Source organism: Aphidius gifuensis, linkage group LG5, assembly GCF_014905175.1.
Source record: "Aphidius gifuensis isolate YNYX2018 linkage group LG5, ASM1490517v1, whole genome shotgun sequence".
Lineage (NCBI taxonomy): Eukaryota > Metazoa > Arthropoda > Insecta > Hymenoptera > Braconidae > Aphidius > Aphidius gifuensis.
Window position 1 is genome coordinate 10303616 of NC_057792.1, and position 16143 is coordinate 10319758.

At 31.8% G+C, this 16143-nt stretch overlaps 2 protein-coding genes and 1 long non-coding RNA gene across 3 annotated transcripts; all 3 read left to right on the top strand.

Annotated features, from left to right (window-relative positions):
• Positions 1-2462: 2462 nt before the first annotated feature.
• Positions 2463-3359, top strand: LOC122856355. Its single transcript, XM_044158038.1, has one exon. It carries the CDS (start codon positions 2463-2465, stop codon positions 3357-3359), a length of 897 nt encoding a protein of 298 aa, XP_044013973.1.
• A 453-nt stretch (positions 3360-3812) lies between these two features.
• LOC122856356 lies at positions 3813-7340 on the top strand. Its single transcript, XM_044158039.1, has 5 exons — positions 3813-4148; positions 4269-5079; positions 5200-5892; positions 6196-6579; positions 7333-7340. Exons 1-5 carry the CDS (start codon positions 3813-3815, stop codon positions 7338-7340), a joined length of 2232 nt encoding a protein of 743 aa, XP_044013974.1.
• Positions 7341-11003: 3663 nt separating this feature from the next.
• On the top strand, positions 11004-12031 carry LOC122857574. Its single transcript, XR_006374226.1, has 4 exons — positions 11004-11302; positions 11370-11502; positions 11588-11800; positions 11879-12031. It is a non-coding gene; the product is annotated as an uncharacterized LOC122857574 (long non-coding RNA).
• The last annotated feature ends 4112 nt before the right edge of the window (positions 12032-16143 follow it).

Sequence of the window (16143 nt, forward strand, 5' to 3'; positions counted from 1 at the left end):
TTGTAAGGGAGAAAAACAAGACCGATTCTTTTGCCGATATTCGGTGAAAAAGAATCGTGAATCGATTAATCGGCTCTGAAAAGAATCGGATACTCGTACTCGATATGAATCGATCCAGTACTCGAGTACTTAAAAAATCGCCGAGAATTGAAGACCCTACACTATAAACATTATCAATATTATTAATATCATTAATAATATCATGATTTATTAATTGATTGTCAATATTATTAAAGTCGTTACGAATATCTTGACGAACTGCGAAAGAAGTTTCACTTCCCTCGCGCGTACTGCTAACACACACAAATTTTTTTTGTTACTGGAGCGGCAGGCACAAAATTATTTTTTTCTTGTTTAATACGTCTCAAAATCATATTTTTTAATCTATCGTCCCTTTTCCTGTTATTATTATCATTATTTTCCTGTTTTTTTTCTGTGTATCGGCATTTTGAGACATTATTTTTTTTTGCTGGAACAACAGGTTCAGAATTATTCTTTTCTCGTTTATTGTCCCTCAAAGGCTTGTTTCTTGAAGATCTGCCGTTAACAAGCAGCATGTAATTTAAATAAAAGTATTCTAGCTTAGCTACCATCAAAGCCCAATCGTCGGAGTTGAATACAATTTTAGTTTCTATCAATGAATATTTACTCACTATTAATATTTTACAAATGCTTTTTTTAGTGATAGCTATCACTTCATGATAAAATTTTTCAAAAGTTGTTGTGTCACGTATGGGCTGTGAATTACAATTACAGCATTATCAACATGGCCAACTGATTTAGCAGAAAGTAATGGCTTGTCATCATTAAATACAAATGACCCATCTTTTTTAAGTCCAGTAATTTTTTGTTTTATTTGCTGCTTTCGAGACAATTCATACTCTCGCATTTCTTTTCTTCTGCAAGAAGGATGTGTTCCGGGTCGAACCACATGTCTGTCGGTCCCAGACTGACCAGATTTTTATTCTTTTTATTTTTCAAACAAAATACAATAAGTTGATAAGTTTTAAACATTACTCTGTTTTTTATGGCTAGATCACGAGATCATACAATTTCAAATAACATATGACTAACAATTTTGGTTTATATTTTTTCTAAAATATTTTAAACAACGATTTAATTTATTTATTTAATACTTTTAATAGCTTTTTACAAACTCGAATATTCCCACACATGGTCAACTCATGCATAGATTTTTGAGTAAAAATCACGTAACAAATAAAACCATAAACTCATGTTTCTCTTTGGTACTATTATAACATATTTCTTAAAACATTATTTGTCAAGAATTAGAGAAAATCTCACATCTGTCAAACAACTGCACTAACATATTTTCGATACACAGAATGATCGTAAAATCGACAATAAAAAAGTAAATTTATAACTTTTTAAAATAAACTAAATTCATGAAAACGTCTTGGACTTTCCGGTCGTAAAATCTATATTTTTTGTTTACACATGGTATTTTTTATGTCACCCTTTGGACCACACAAGGCCCAATTTTATGTCTAAAAATCCCACCACCTACACCTAGTTTTTTACCCTCTCTTGAACTAATTTTTGACCAATTAAAACTAATTTTTTAACTAAGTACACACCCATTTTTTGGACTTAACAATTTTCAACAAACTGAGAAATCAATTGCTCTTCAACACTCGTTTACGTAACATCTCTAATTAATAATGATTCGCGTACAACGGGATTTCTTTATACTTACAATATAAAATAGTAGTGTCTGTCCATGACAACACTTTTCAGAGTCAACTCAATATACAATATACAATACAATTAATTATAATTTTAGTGAAATAATAAAGTGAATATATTAATAGAATTTAAGCCACAGTGTTTGGATTTATTCAAAGTGTTATTCCTATTATTTTAATTTACAACCTATCCTCCACATCCTTTGATGAAGCCCTGTATCAAACATAAGGCCTTACAACCCTTGTGAAATTATCGTGGTATATTTGGATACGTGGTGCGATACATTTTTTGGTCTTTCGAGCCGGATTCACCAAGTGAATTTTTACCTGCGACACAAGTCGAAGTAGTTACAATAAAGTTAGAGTCACAGCACTCTATTCACAATGGTTGAAACAAGTGACAAAGAATTACAAGAAATAAGTAAAAACCTCCGCAGACAACTTGGTGGTATAAAAAAGACACTAACTGATTTTACGAAAAAATTAAAAACTTACAAATCAAATCTAGTTTCATGTGATGTTGGTGAGCTAGAAGTAGCACATGAAACGGTCAGAGATCGTTTTGCTTCCTTTGCATATATTCAAGATCAATTGGAAGAAATTGATCCAATAACTGAAAGCCCATAAAGAGAACCAATTGAACAAAATTATTTTGCAGCTGTCTCAGAGGCACGTAAAATAATAAACAAAAATAAAACAAATCCAAACAATTCGAATGATAACAATGAAAATACAAGTGGTCATTCATTTAACAATATGAATATACCAGTACCAACAATACAAATACCAAAGTTTGACGGTACACCAGAAAAATGGGCATCATTTTACAGTGTATTTAAAACAACAATTGACAACAACAATTCAATGCCAAAGGCTTTGAAACTTTATCATTTATTAAGTGTTGTTACTGACAAAGCCTGGTCACTTATCGGCCATTTAGAAATTGACGATGCTAATTACAATAGTGCATTATCTATATTAAGTGATAAATACGAAAATACTCGTCGCTTAGCTCGTCGACATTGGACAATATTACGAGACTATCCTCATTTAAAAAAGGATACACCAGTGGGACTTGGTGAACTAGTTGATACATTTAGACAACATACTAAAGCATTACAAAATCTCAAGGTTCCTATACATGCATGGGACATTCCATTGACTGATTTAATTTTATCAAAAATTAATCAAAATACAATTTGGCAATGGGAAGTAACAATTAATTCTCGCGAAATACCAAAATACACAGACTTATTAGATTTTTTAGAACAACGTGCTAATTGTGCAGATTATAGTGTGCATGAAGAAAAAACAAGTGAAGTGAAAAAGAGTGAAAAAACCCAAGTCAAAAAGGGTGGAGTATCATTGGCAACAACTACATCTCGTACTTGTCCAATATGCTCTGAAAATCATATAATTTATAAGTGTGATATTTTTAAATCACAAAATCAAGAAGAGAAATACAACTCTGTTAGAAAGGCCTCATTATGTATAAATTGCCTCATGAAAGGTCACGGGGTCAAAGAATGCAAGTCTACAGGGTGTCATACCTGTCAAAAGAAACATCACACATTTTTGCATCGGCCAACAGCCACTGAGTCCGAAGCCAACACAACATCTGTTCCAGCAGCAAATGTAAACAAACAAATTTGACTACAACATAGCAGCATACCTACAGGACGTTCTGTAGCACTTGTCGTCAACTCAACAAGTGTTTTAGTCGTCTCAGCATTGATCAACGTACTCAATATAGACGGAGAAAAAATACTATGTCGATGTCTACTTGATACATGTTCAACTGCTAATTTTATGACAGAAGGTATGGCTAACAAATTAAAATTATAAAAAAGTAAATGTTTAATATCTATCGGAGCGTTGAACACAGCATCAACAGTCTCAAAACATGTCGTAAGTACAACAATACAATCATGTAATACAAAGTATGAAAGAACAATTAAATTTCTCACGGTTCCACGGATATCTGAAAATGTTCCTGACCAAGAAATTAACAAAAAGAATATTAATATTCCTACAACAATGAAATTAGCAGATCCTAATTTTCATAAGCCCGCACCAGTCGATATTTTATTAGGGGTAGGTGTTACTATGTCTCTGTTCTCTCAAGGACAGATAGATCTATCCAAGAACGGTGGCCCTGATTTATTTTTACAAAAGACAAAATTAGGATGGGTTATCGGAGGCAGTGCACCTACAAATGAAGCATCACAACAAGTGTCGTGTCACCTAGCATCAGACATACAATTTAATTTAGCGAAATTCTGGGAAATCGAAGAAATACCAGAAACAAGTCATCTCACCGTAGATGAACAAGCATGTGAAGAATACTTTCTACAACATGTTACAAGAAATGAAGAAGGTCGATATGTTGTCGCCATACCATTCAAACAATCTGTCGATCAACTTAGAGAGACACGAATTACAGCAATTAAAAGGCTTAATTCAATTGAAAGAAAATTACAAAACAATACAGAGTTAAAAATACAATATAACGCTGTACTACAAGAATACCTAGATTTAGGTCACATGTCTGAAGTACCATAGGAACAACTACAAGAAAATGGTTTTTATTTACCACATCATGCGGTGATAAAAGAAGAAAGCCAAACAACAAAAGTACGAGTCGTGTTCGACGGCTCAGCCAAAGGTTCCAAGGGTCATTCACTCAATGAATTACTACATGTTGGCTCAACAATACAAACTGATATTTTCTCATTATTACTCAGATTTAGACTACACCAGTACGTACTGACTGGCGACATTGAGAAAATGTACAGACAATTTTTAATACGTCCACAAGATAGAAAATATCAACGTATTTTATGGAGAAATGCGTCTGGTATTATTAAAACATATGAATTAAATACTGTAACATTTGGTCTTGCTCCATCACCATTTCTAGCTATACGATGTCTACATAAATTAGCTGATGATGAGCAAGAAAATTTTCCTGTAGCATCAGAAATACTAAAAAGAGATCTATATGTCGATGATCTTTTATCTGGTACACAAACATTTGAAGAAGCAATTAAATTGAGGGATGAATTAATTCCTTTATTACAACAAGGTATGTTAAATATACGCAAATGGGCTTCCAATGAGCCTAGACTATTAGAAGGCCTTCCAGAGGTTAACAAGAATTTACAATTACAATTGAATGACTCTAGTGCAATAAAAACACTTGGTGTTTACTGGAAATCTACTACAGATACAATTGTTTACACAGTTAAAACAATTACAATTGACGAAATTACAAAACGCAAAAATTCTTCTGAAATTGGAAAAATCTTTGATCCACTTGGACTTCTTGGTCCAGTTGTTATGACAGCAAAAATAGTTATGCAACAATTATGGAGTATAAACATTGGCTGAGATGAACCTGTCCCATTACCAATTAAAAATGAGTGGTTGACATTTTACAACCAATTACAACTTTTAAATGATTTATCTTTTAAAAGACATACAATATTGAAAGATACAACAAGTATACAATTACATGGCTTTTGTGATGCCAGTGAAAAAGCATATGGGGCTTGTATTTATCTCAGGTCCATTGATGAACAAGGTAAAGTTTACACGCAACTTTTGTGTGCTAAAAGGCGCATAGCTCCTCTCAAGACACTATCAATCCCTAGATTGGAATTATGTGGAGCATTATTACTTGCTTCGCTTTATACAACAATAATTAAAGCAATACACATAACAATAGATGACACATATTTGTGGTCAGATTCTACAATTGTTTTACACTGGCTAAGAAAAGAGCCAAGTGTTATGAAAGCATTCGTGGCAAACAGAATTGCCAAAATACAAGAAAAAATAAAATCTACACAATGGTGCCATGTACGTACACATGACAATCCAGCTGACCTGATTTCAAGAGGTCAACTACCTGAAGAATTCATCAAAACAACAACATGGCAACATGGGCCGTCTTGGCTGTGTGAAGATCCAGATGGCTGGCCGAAATTCGAGATGACTGAGGGTTGCAGTCTACCTGAGCTCAAGGTCAATACATGTCTCAACACAACGACAAATTCAACGCAACCGCAAGTAAATATAAACAATAAAAATGATTACAATATTTTAACTCGTTATTCATCTTGGAATAAATTACAAAATGTCATTGCATATTGCTTGCGAATGAAAACAACCAACAATAATACTAGTTATTTAAAAATCAATAAAATTGAATATGCTACTAATACAATAATTAAACTAGTACAAAAAGAAATATTTTTTGATGAATTAAAAATTCTAGAAAATCAAACACAATTAAATCAAAAAAGTAAATTAATTAAACTCACTCCATTTATTGATAAAAATCGATTATTGCGAGTAGGAGGGCGATTACAAAATGCCTCTATTCCATACAATCAAAAGTATACAATTATTTTACCTAAAAATCATCATGTAACTTCATTAATAATTAAACATGAATATAAAATACACTTGCATACTGGCACTCAAGCCACATTATATGCTGTAAGGCAACAATATTGGCCAATTGATGGTCGCAATCAAGTAAGTAAAATAATACGCACTTGTACAACATGTTTACGAGCACAGCCTCGTACAATTGATTACCTGATGGGTAATTTACCAAAAGCAAGAGTTAATGAAGCAATTCCATTTACAATAGTTGGGGTTGACTTTTGTGGACCTTTTTTAGTTAAAGAAAAGAAAGAAAGAAATAGAATTAAAGTTAAAATATACGTAGCAGTCTTCGTATGTCTCGTCATCAAAGCTGTACATCTAGAAATGGTCAGTGATTTAACTACAGATTGTTTTATTGCTGCTTTAAAAAGATTTGTTGCAAGACGTGGTTACCCGACTGATATTTATTCAGACAATGGTTTAAATTTTCAAGGGGCCAACAATGAATTGATTAAACTGCAAGATCAATTAAAATCAAACGATGCACAAAATAAATTACAAGGATTTTTTAACACAAAAAAAATTCAATGGCATTTTACGCCACCACTTTCTCCACATTTTGGCGGACTTTGGGAAGCCGCAGTCAAGTCATTCAAACATCATTTCAAAAGGGTTATTAAACCAGATATTTTATTATCACAAGAAGAATTCAACACCTTGATTATTGAGATCGAGGCAATACTCAATTCACGTCCACTGACACCTATTTCAACTGATCCAAATGATTTTATAGTGCTCTCACCTGGACATTTTTTAATTGGACATGCTCTCACAACTATAAGAGATCATGACTACAATAACATACCTATGAACAGGTTGTCTAGATGGCAACTGATTGAACAAATAAAACAAGAATTTTGGCAACGTTGGCACAATGAATGTCCCAACGAGATGATCAACCGCAGTAAGTGGAACAAAGACAACAACAACATAGAAATAGGCGATGTGGTCTTATTGAAGGAAGACAACATTCCACCTATGCATTGGGCATTGGGTCGAATCATCGAGACGCATCCTGGGACGGATGGTATTGTCCGTACGGTCACCATCAAAACAGCAAAGTCTACCTACAAACGCAACGTCAAGAAAATAGCACCCTTGGTTCCTTGTGACCAGAATGACATTAGAATAAATTAAATTTACATTTACTAACACTTTTATTCTGTTCTAGATATTTAAGTTGATCGGCCGACCTCTCAACGGGGGAGAATGTTCCGGGTCGAACCACATGTCTGTCGGTCCCAGACTGACCAGATTTTTATTCTTTTTATTTTTTAAACAAAATACAATAAGTTGATAAGTTTTAAACATTACTCTGTTTTTTATGGCTAGATCACGAGATCATACAATTTCAAATAACATATGACTAACAATTTTGGTTTATATTTTTTCTAAAATATTTTAAACAACGATTTAATTTATTTATTTAATACTTTTAATAGCTTTTTACAAACTCGAATATTCCCACACATGGTCAACTCATGCATAGATTTTTGAGTAAAAATCACGTAACAAATAAAACCATAAACTCATGTTTCTCTTTGGTACTATTATAACATATTTCTTAAAACATTATTTGTCAAGAATTAGAGAAAATCTCACATCTGTCAAACAACTGCACTAACGTATTTTCGATACACAGAATGATCGTAAAATCGACAATAAAAAAGTAAATTTATGTTACAAGGGCAGTGGGAATAATGTGTGAATTTCCAAAGCGCAAGAGGGGTAGTGCGCTTTTTAGAAATTCACACATTATTACCACTGTCCCTAGTAACATAAAATATGGTTCGTTACATATGCCCAATCAGAGAGCCCGCTCACAACTCATTTGGAGGGGAAACACTCGCCAAGGCTCGTGCTTGCCCCTCCAAATTCGTTGAGAGCACACTCTCTGAGTGGGCACTTGTAACGAAATATACTATTATAACTTTTTAAAATAAACTAAATTCATGAAAACGTCTTGGACTTTCCGGTCGTAAAATCTATATTTTTTGTTTACACATGGTATTTTTTATGTCACCCTTTGGACCACACAAGGCCCAATTTTATGTCTAAAAATCCCACCACCTACACCTAGTTTTTTACCCTCTCTTGAACTAATTTTTGACCAATTAAAACTAATTTTTTAACTAAGTACACACCCATTTTTTGGACTTAACAATTTTCAACAAACTGAGAAATCAATTGCTCTTCAACACTCGTTTACGTAACATCTCTAATTAATATTGATTCGCGTACAACGGGATTTCTTTATACTTACAATATAAAATAGTAGTGTCTGTCCATGACAACACTTTTCAGAGTCAACTCAATATACAATATACAATACAATTAATTATAATTTTAGTGAAATAATAAAGTGAATATATTAATAGAATTTAAGCCACAGTGTTTGCATTTATTTAAAGTGTTATTCCTATTATTTTCATTTACAACCTATCCTCCACATCCTTTGATGAAGCCCTGTATCAAACATAAGGCCTTACAACCCTTGTGAAATTATCGTGGTATATTTGGATACGTGGTGCGATACAGGATGCATCAATTTTTTTACAATGTCAGCAGTAGGCGTGGATTTCTGCAGCTGACATATTCCAAAATCCTCAGCCAAAATCATTTTTTTATGAATTTGCCTATTCGTTACAGGAATTATTTCTTTACCTAATTTTGTCAGAAAGTTATTGGCAGCATCAGAATAATCTTCCTCTTTTTTATTTGGTTTTGCACAGTTTGGTCTATAATTTTCTGAATTTTTAAGGTTGTTGTTGTTTTTTTGGCCTTTCTTCCTCAAATCCAACAACGGTATTTGGTACAATTTTATTACTTTTTTTATGATAGCTACTTGACAGAACCAAAGTATTCCACTGGACAACAGCTATGGCCTGGCAGCCATAGTACATGCCTCTGAATTGTACATTAGTAAATTTGAATGCTATGTACTTAGCTATCAGCATATTCATGCATTCAACATGATTTGTTGTTTGATTTATGAGTAAATCATCAGCATATTCACTCCATGTATTGAAGACAGACATAATTTCTTCATACCAATTTAATTCTTTGAGTGTGGGAATTAAATTTATTTCATCTGGATGCAAAACATTTCAACTGTCGTCTTTAAAATATTGAATTTTTTCTTTTTTAGTAATTGGTTGGCTCAAATAATTCGAAGCGCTTTTTATGTCCGTACATATACGACCATCACCCACATATTGAGCGTAAATCAATCCATGTTATTTTATACTTCCTCTGAATATTTCTTCCAACACATCTGGTTCAATACTTGTGATGTTTTTGTTTTTTGGCCAATTTAAAAGAGCACTCATGCTGACTTACTTTTAATATGTAACAGATCCATATTCTTTCTATGGGGTACAATTTTAAACTGAATAATAGTGCTGCCAGACAATAAACAAAAACATTTTATTTTTCTTTAGAAAAAAAAAATTTCCTTTGCAAAAAAATTAACTCAAACTAATTCTATATTCTATCATTTTAATTTTATACATTTAAAATAATCAAAAGGACATTTTTTTTTTTTTTGCATAATAGATTTTCAAACAGCGGTCTGTATTCACCCTGAATTTGAAAAAAACACGGCGCCAGCAGTAAACAATTCCATTGAAAATAAATAAAGTAAAATAAATATAATAAAATAATAAATACCAAGACAGTGAATAATTATTTTTCGAGCAAAAAATATTGTAGTCAAAAAAAAAAATTTATTTTTGTATAAAGTATCTATATTCATTTGCATTTTTTCCAATACCTGCTTTTTTGTTACTCTCTTTCTACCCAGCTGTGACGTTCAGGTGTGTCGTTGTATTATGTAAATATGGGCTATTTTATTCCAGTATAACACTAGAATAATAATTTTAATAAATATTTCAAGTACAGGTGGCGGTAATTACGATGAAATAGGTATAAATAAAGCTGATCAATAGAATTTTATGTTAGTTTATTAAAAAGGTACAATGTATCTGCTTATAATTTTTTCCGTGTTAAGTCTGTCGGCTGCGAGCAAAAATGACTATACAGTAAAATTAATAGATACATTTATATGATTTTAAGTTTTCGATAAAAAACTGGAACCTGATTACATTCATTGAATTACATTGATATATAAAACAACAACCATATTTAAATAATGACGTATTGCTGGCTCTGAAAACATTAAAAGACAAATGGTACTCATGTAATACATTATACGCAAAGCATGTGCACACAGAGAAGAATATGTTAACAGTTAACATATCCTGTTTAATGTTAACATATGCCATGTTTAAATGGGTGGTGGCTGATAAGTTTACATCAAAGATATCGAGAGGCACGGTAGTGCCTCGTGTCAAGTGTGAGAAAAAAAATAATAATACAGAAAAAAAAAAAAAAATGAAAGTGCAAAAACACTACCGAGCCTAATATACATCAAATAGGGGTAACCTCATCTCGCTGACTTTTAAAAGTTTATTTAAAATATGATGATGACGATAAAAATAAATGATTTTTATAATTTAAAACTCTATTGTATCAAGCTTTGCTATAAAAGAAAAACCAATATATTTAATCGTTTATTTTATTTTTAATAATTAAATGAATTTTTCGACTGTGCGTTTTTACGTTTAAGGACAGAAATTTTTTATCTCTCTCATACTTTTTTGATTACTCGCTATATCTCTCTCTCTACTTCTTTATATTTTATTAATATCAAGAGATGTGTCAATAAAAATTAAATGTGCCAAATGTTTATTTTAAAATACTCAGTTGAAGTACAGTTTTTTACAATTATATGCAAATGATGTTAAACGTGAATTATCATCAAGCAAATCAAATTTAAAATTATTAGTTGATAAAAAACCAAAACAAAGTTGTATTGAAATAATAGCATATTGATTAAAGAAAAATACATACGTGATTGTGGAAATGTTTATTGTTTTTGACGTCGTGAATGTGATGATTTTTCTGTACAATTTTGTCATAATGGCATTAGTGCTGATTCATATCATGCTGGTATGAGTGATTTAGCAAGAACACAAGTACAAACAAGATGGAAATTTGATGATGTTAAAATTGTATGTGTAACAATTGTATTTGGTATGGGAGCAGATAATTTGTTATTCATGCTGCATTATCAAATTAAGGTAAGTTTTAAGTTAATAGACGTGCTGGACGTGATCTTATAAATACTGATTGTTTATTATTTTATAGTTACTCTGATGTTCATAGTCATCGTTAAATGACAGAATTAAATAGACCACCACTATTAGTTTTACAAACACATATGGATCATTTTATGAAAATAAAATAGATTGTCGTAGAACACAACAGCTTAAGTATTTTGGTGAGCAGTTTGATAATAGTAAATGTATCAAAAATAAAGATACGTCATCTGATAATTGTCGTAATATGTATACAATTATTCACAGAAATTCATATAACTTATGTGGCTGAAGCAATTATAACAGTTGTTAGAGATTTATAAATGTACCAGAAAAAAATTCTCAAGAATGGCTTGATACTTTCAGATATAAAAAACCTTCATCACAAAGGTTAGAAAAATATTTATAAACTTTGGGTAATGTCAAGACCTAAAAATAACAATTTTTGTGATGCTAATGATGTAAAAATTATTTGTTTTGGTAAGTAAGTTCAATAACTTCTAGTAATAATAAAAAAACTATTTTTAAATTGTTATTTATATTTCATGTATATTTTAGAAAAACTCAGATGATTCCTCAGTTTCTCCTAAAAAACTTGAATTACTTTCAAGTACAATTTATGTTATTGATGACTCAATAGATCAGTCAGCTGTACTTGGTGGTGAAATAAAAGTGACAGTGAAAAAGAAAATTTAATATCACCAATGGACAAACCAGTGTATTATAGAAGAAGGCATATTAGTGATTCATCATCTGACAGTGATGACTTATTAACTACATACAAAATAGAATCATTACAAAAATTAAAAACAGACAATTTGAAAAACCAAAAAAATATGTGATAATGATGACAGTTCTAGTCCAAAAAAATTATCTAGAAACTCACAAGCTGAAACAATAAAAATGCCACCAAAAAAAAATTATTAATTCACAAAAACATCAAATACCAATAAAAAGCCAATAAAATTTTTGTCAGATTCATCAGATGATGATTTTGAAAAACCTATTAATAAAGAAGAATGTATCCTAAAAAAAGTTGATAAATTAAAAAATTTTCATTGAATATTATTCAATGATATTATTGGTGTATTAGAAGATTTTTTAATATATGATATTGATAATTTAGATAATAGTTATTTTGTTGTTCCAATTGATAATAATTGGCAAATTGTTGATAGATATAAAAAAATTCAAAAAATATGAGCCAACACATATGCAACAATGAATCATCATTATAATTCAAATTTAAATTCAAATTCAATGGAAATATGAAATACGAGATCGAGATCGATACCTAAAATCTTTAAACTGCGAGACCGATAGCGAGACTCGTTGATTCTCGTCTCGTCTCGTACCGCATGAAGCCCTACTAATTATTTTTTTAATTGCTAGCTAGAATAACCCTCTGTTTTGCAGAATTTTTTCAGATTTTTCGATCTTGAAATAAAGTTGACCGATTCAACACGGCCGTAAACGGAAAAACCCACGTTCTGATCTGTATCCAAAAACCCCTCTACTCGAAATTACTAAATTTGATTCAGATTTGTAGTTCTTTTAATTACGAAAATTAAAAAAAAAAAATAATCAATTTCGACCACCTTTTTTAGAAGATATTCAATCGCAACCCGTGTAGGAGACTACAACACGGCCATGCTACGGCCTATGCATGGCGAAATTCTGCCATTAATGGGCCACTCATACGCCGGGCCTGGCGCGTCCCGAGTAGAAACTTGTTCAGGATAGCCTGAACACTGATCCAGGCCTGATCAGGATATCGTAAGGCTATCCCTATTCAAGTAACTCTATCACATTCTGATCAAGCCTGGATCAGGCAACTACATCTTTTCTTATTGATAGTTTCAGTCCGGATCAGGACTTGATCAAGATAAAAGTATGAAATCGTAACGCTATTTTAAATAATTTCATCTTGATCAAGTCCTGATCCGGACTGGATCAGGCTACCCATATTAAAGATAGAGTAGGAATGGCCTAATCAGGATAGCATCAGGCTATCTGTATTTTATCCTTAATAGAGTAGCCTGATCCATTCTGGATCAAATCTTGATCAAGAAAAAATTATTGAATTTATTTTTTTTTCAAATAATTTTTTCTTGATCAAGATTTGATCCAGAATGGATCAGGCTACTCTATTAATGATAGAGTAAGGCTAGCTGATCCAAAATGGATAAAGAAAAAAGTATCAAATTTGCGTCTTTGAATTTTACATACCGCCTGATCAGGACATCATCAGTCTATCAAGGTTATATCATTACAAACGTGTCCTGATCCATTCTGGATCAAATCTTGATCAAGAAAAAATTATTGCATTTATTTTTTTTTCAAATAATTTTTTCTTGATCCAGTCTTGATCCAGAATGGATCAGGCTACTCTATTAAGGATAGAGTAAGGCTAGCTGGATCCAAAATGGATGAAGAAACAAGTATCAAATTTGCGTCTTTGAATTTTACAAATTGCTTCGATTAGATAGTTCTGTATTTTATCCTTAATAGAGTAGCCTGATCCATTCTGGATCAAATCTTGATCAAGAAAAAATTATTGCATTTATTTTTTTTTCAAATAATTTTTTCTTGATCCAGTCTTGTTCCAGAATGGATCAGGCTATCCCTATTAAGGATAAAATACAGATAGCCTGATGCTATCCTGATCAGGCGATTTGTAGAACCTATGAGGACCAAAAGTTAGTACGAATTATCGAATGCCTCAATGGCCGAGCGTGTCAAGTACTAGCGTTGTAATCCCGTGTCGAAGGGTTCGAACCCCGGTCGTAGCAATAATTAGTTAGGTAAATTATCAATTAGGTCAGTTTGTAATAATAAAGTTTATCTGTATTCTGTTAAGCGTTAGATTTCAAATTTTAAAAAAAATAAATTTGAAATTATTAATTTTTTTTTTTTTTTTTTGAATAAATCATGTATCCTGATCCAGTTTTAATCCGGAATCTGGATCCATTATGGATCATGTACCTTTACCACAGCCTGATCAGGTATCCTGATCCATTCTGGATCCGAACCTTACGAAAAAGCGTTACATCCTGATCAGGTTCGGATCCAGTATCTGGATCCAGATTGGATTTGAAATCAGGCAAGCCTGATCAGGGCTTGATCCGAACCTGACTTGAATTTCTACTTGGGGTTACACCATTCTAATATTGGCTGCCATTATTGGCCCATTAACATTTGCCAAGATTGGCCCATTAAAATTTGCCAAGATTGGCCCATTACTTGCGAAATCAATTATTTTTGTAAATAAAAATAAAAAAAATATTTTTTTTTTCAATTGCATATATAGATTATCGAGTCCAACTCTGTTTCTTTATAATAAATGTTTTTTTTTTCCTGCCTCTTGCCGGGTGCGAACTCTCGACCAAAAACCTAAACCTACACTAAACCTAAGCTTCAACTAACTGAGCCGGGAGCGCGATATATATATTTTGGAAGTTTTCTGTTCTCTTGTAGTAATTGAGTTCACTCGTAGACTTGGTAGACTTTTTTGAAGATGATTATTCAAATACAAATATATTTATTTATTCATTTAATTTTAATGCTCCATTGTTGATTTTTTTTTTCTATTGTCTTGGTTTTTTTTTTTTTGTCAAAAATTAGCTGATGGTTGGTAGCCATTGATGGCCAGCCATGAATTTGCCATGAATTGGCCGATGAACGGTAGCCATCAAGTGGCCAGCCATGAATTTGCCGTGAATTGGCCGATGAATGGTCAGCCAATTAATGGCCAGACGTTGGCCAAGACAAGACTGCCAATCTTGGCAACACAATAATGGACCGATTGTTTGCCAAGTATATCCCATTAATGGCCCTTGCTTGGCTACCAATCATGGGCTGCCGTTTATCGGCCAGTGTATGGCCGTGTTTCCATGCTTGGCGATTCCTACATGGGAAATGATTAATTAACTCCGAAATTTACTTCCCTTTACTGCTGCAGTCGTATTTGTGCTTAACTATACTTATAAATTTGTATTGGTGATGTGGCTATGCCACCTCACAACCAATAATATATACATATTGTGTTTCGTTAAATTATTATAGTCTAATTGTTAAATAAATTGTTTCATTATTATTAATATTAAATATAAATCTCGTGTCTATCTTTTAAATTATTGTTTGAAATTAAATTAAATTATAAAATAGACAGAGTGAGGATTCCACAGCTTACAATTGGCTCTCAACTAGCGGCACAAACCACGCGGTGAAAAAAAGAGTAATAATTTATATAAATTAATAACTATAAATTTTAGTTGTGACCAAATCTCATAATTGGTTTCCAACTAACAGCTCAAACCACGAGGTGAGAAAAAGAAAGAAAAAGAAAGATAAATATTTGATAAAAGAAAGAAATTGATTAAATTGTGAAAATTCAGTCGTGAGTACATATAATTGGCTCAAAATTATAACCTCAATCACGAGTGTGATAAGAGAAGTATTGATGTGCAAAGTGATAAAAAGCATAAAATACATTACATTAAATTAAAAATAAAAATTGTTGAGAAAAATTTTTGCATATAAATTGGAGAAGAATCAACAAATCTTGTGAGTAAATAAAAATAATAATAATTTGTATATACGTGGCAACGAAGTGTTGAACACGCCATATTTGTGAAAATTTCATCAGAAAAATAATAATAATAATAAAATTTGGATACACGTGGCAACCAAGCGTTGGGTACGCCTGATTTCATCAGAAAATAATAATAATAAATGTACTGTATGATAAAATAATACATGAAAATTAAACAAAATATTTTCATTCAAATAATATATGATTTTAAATAATTGATAATATAATA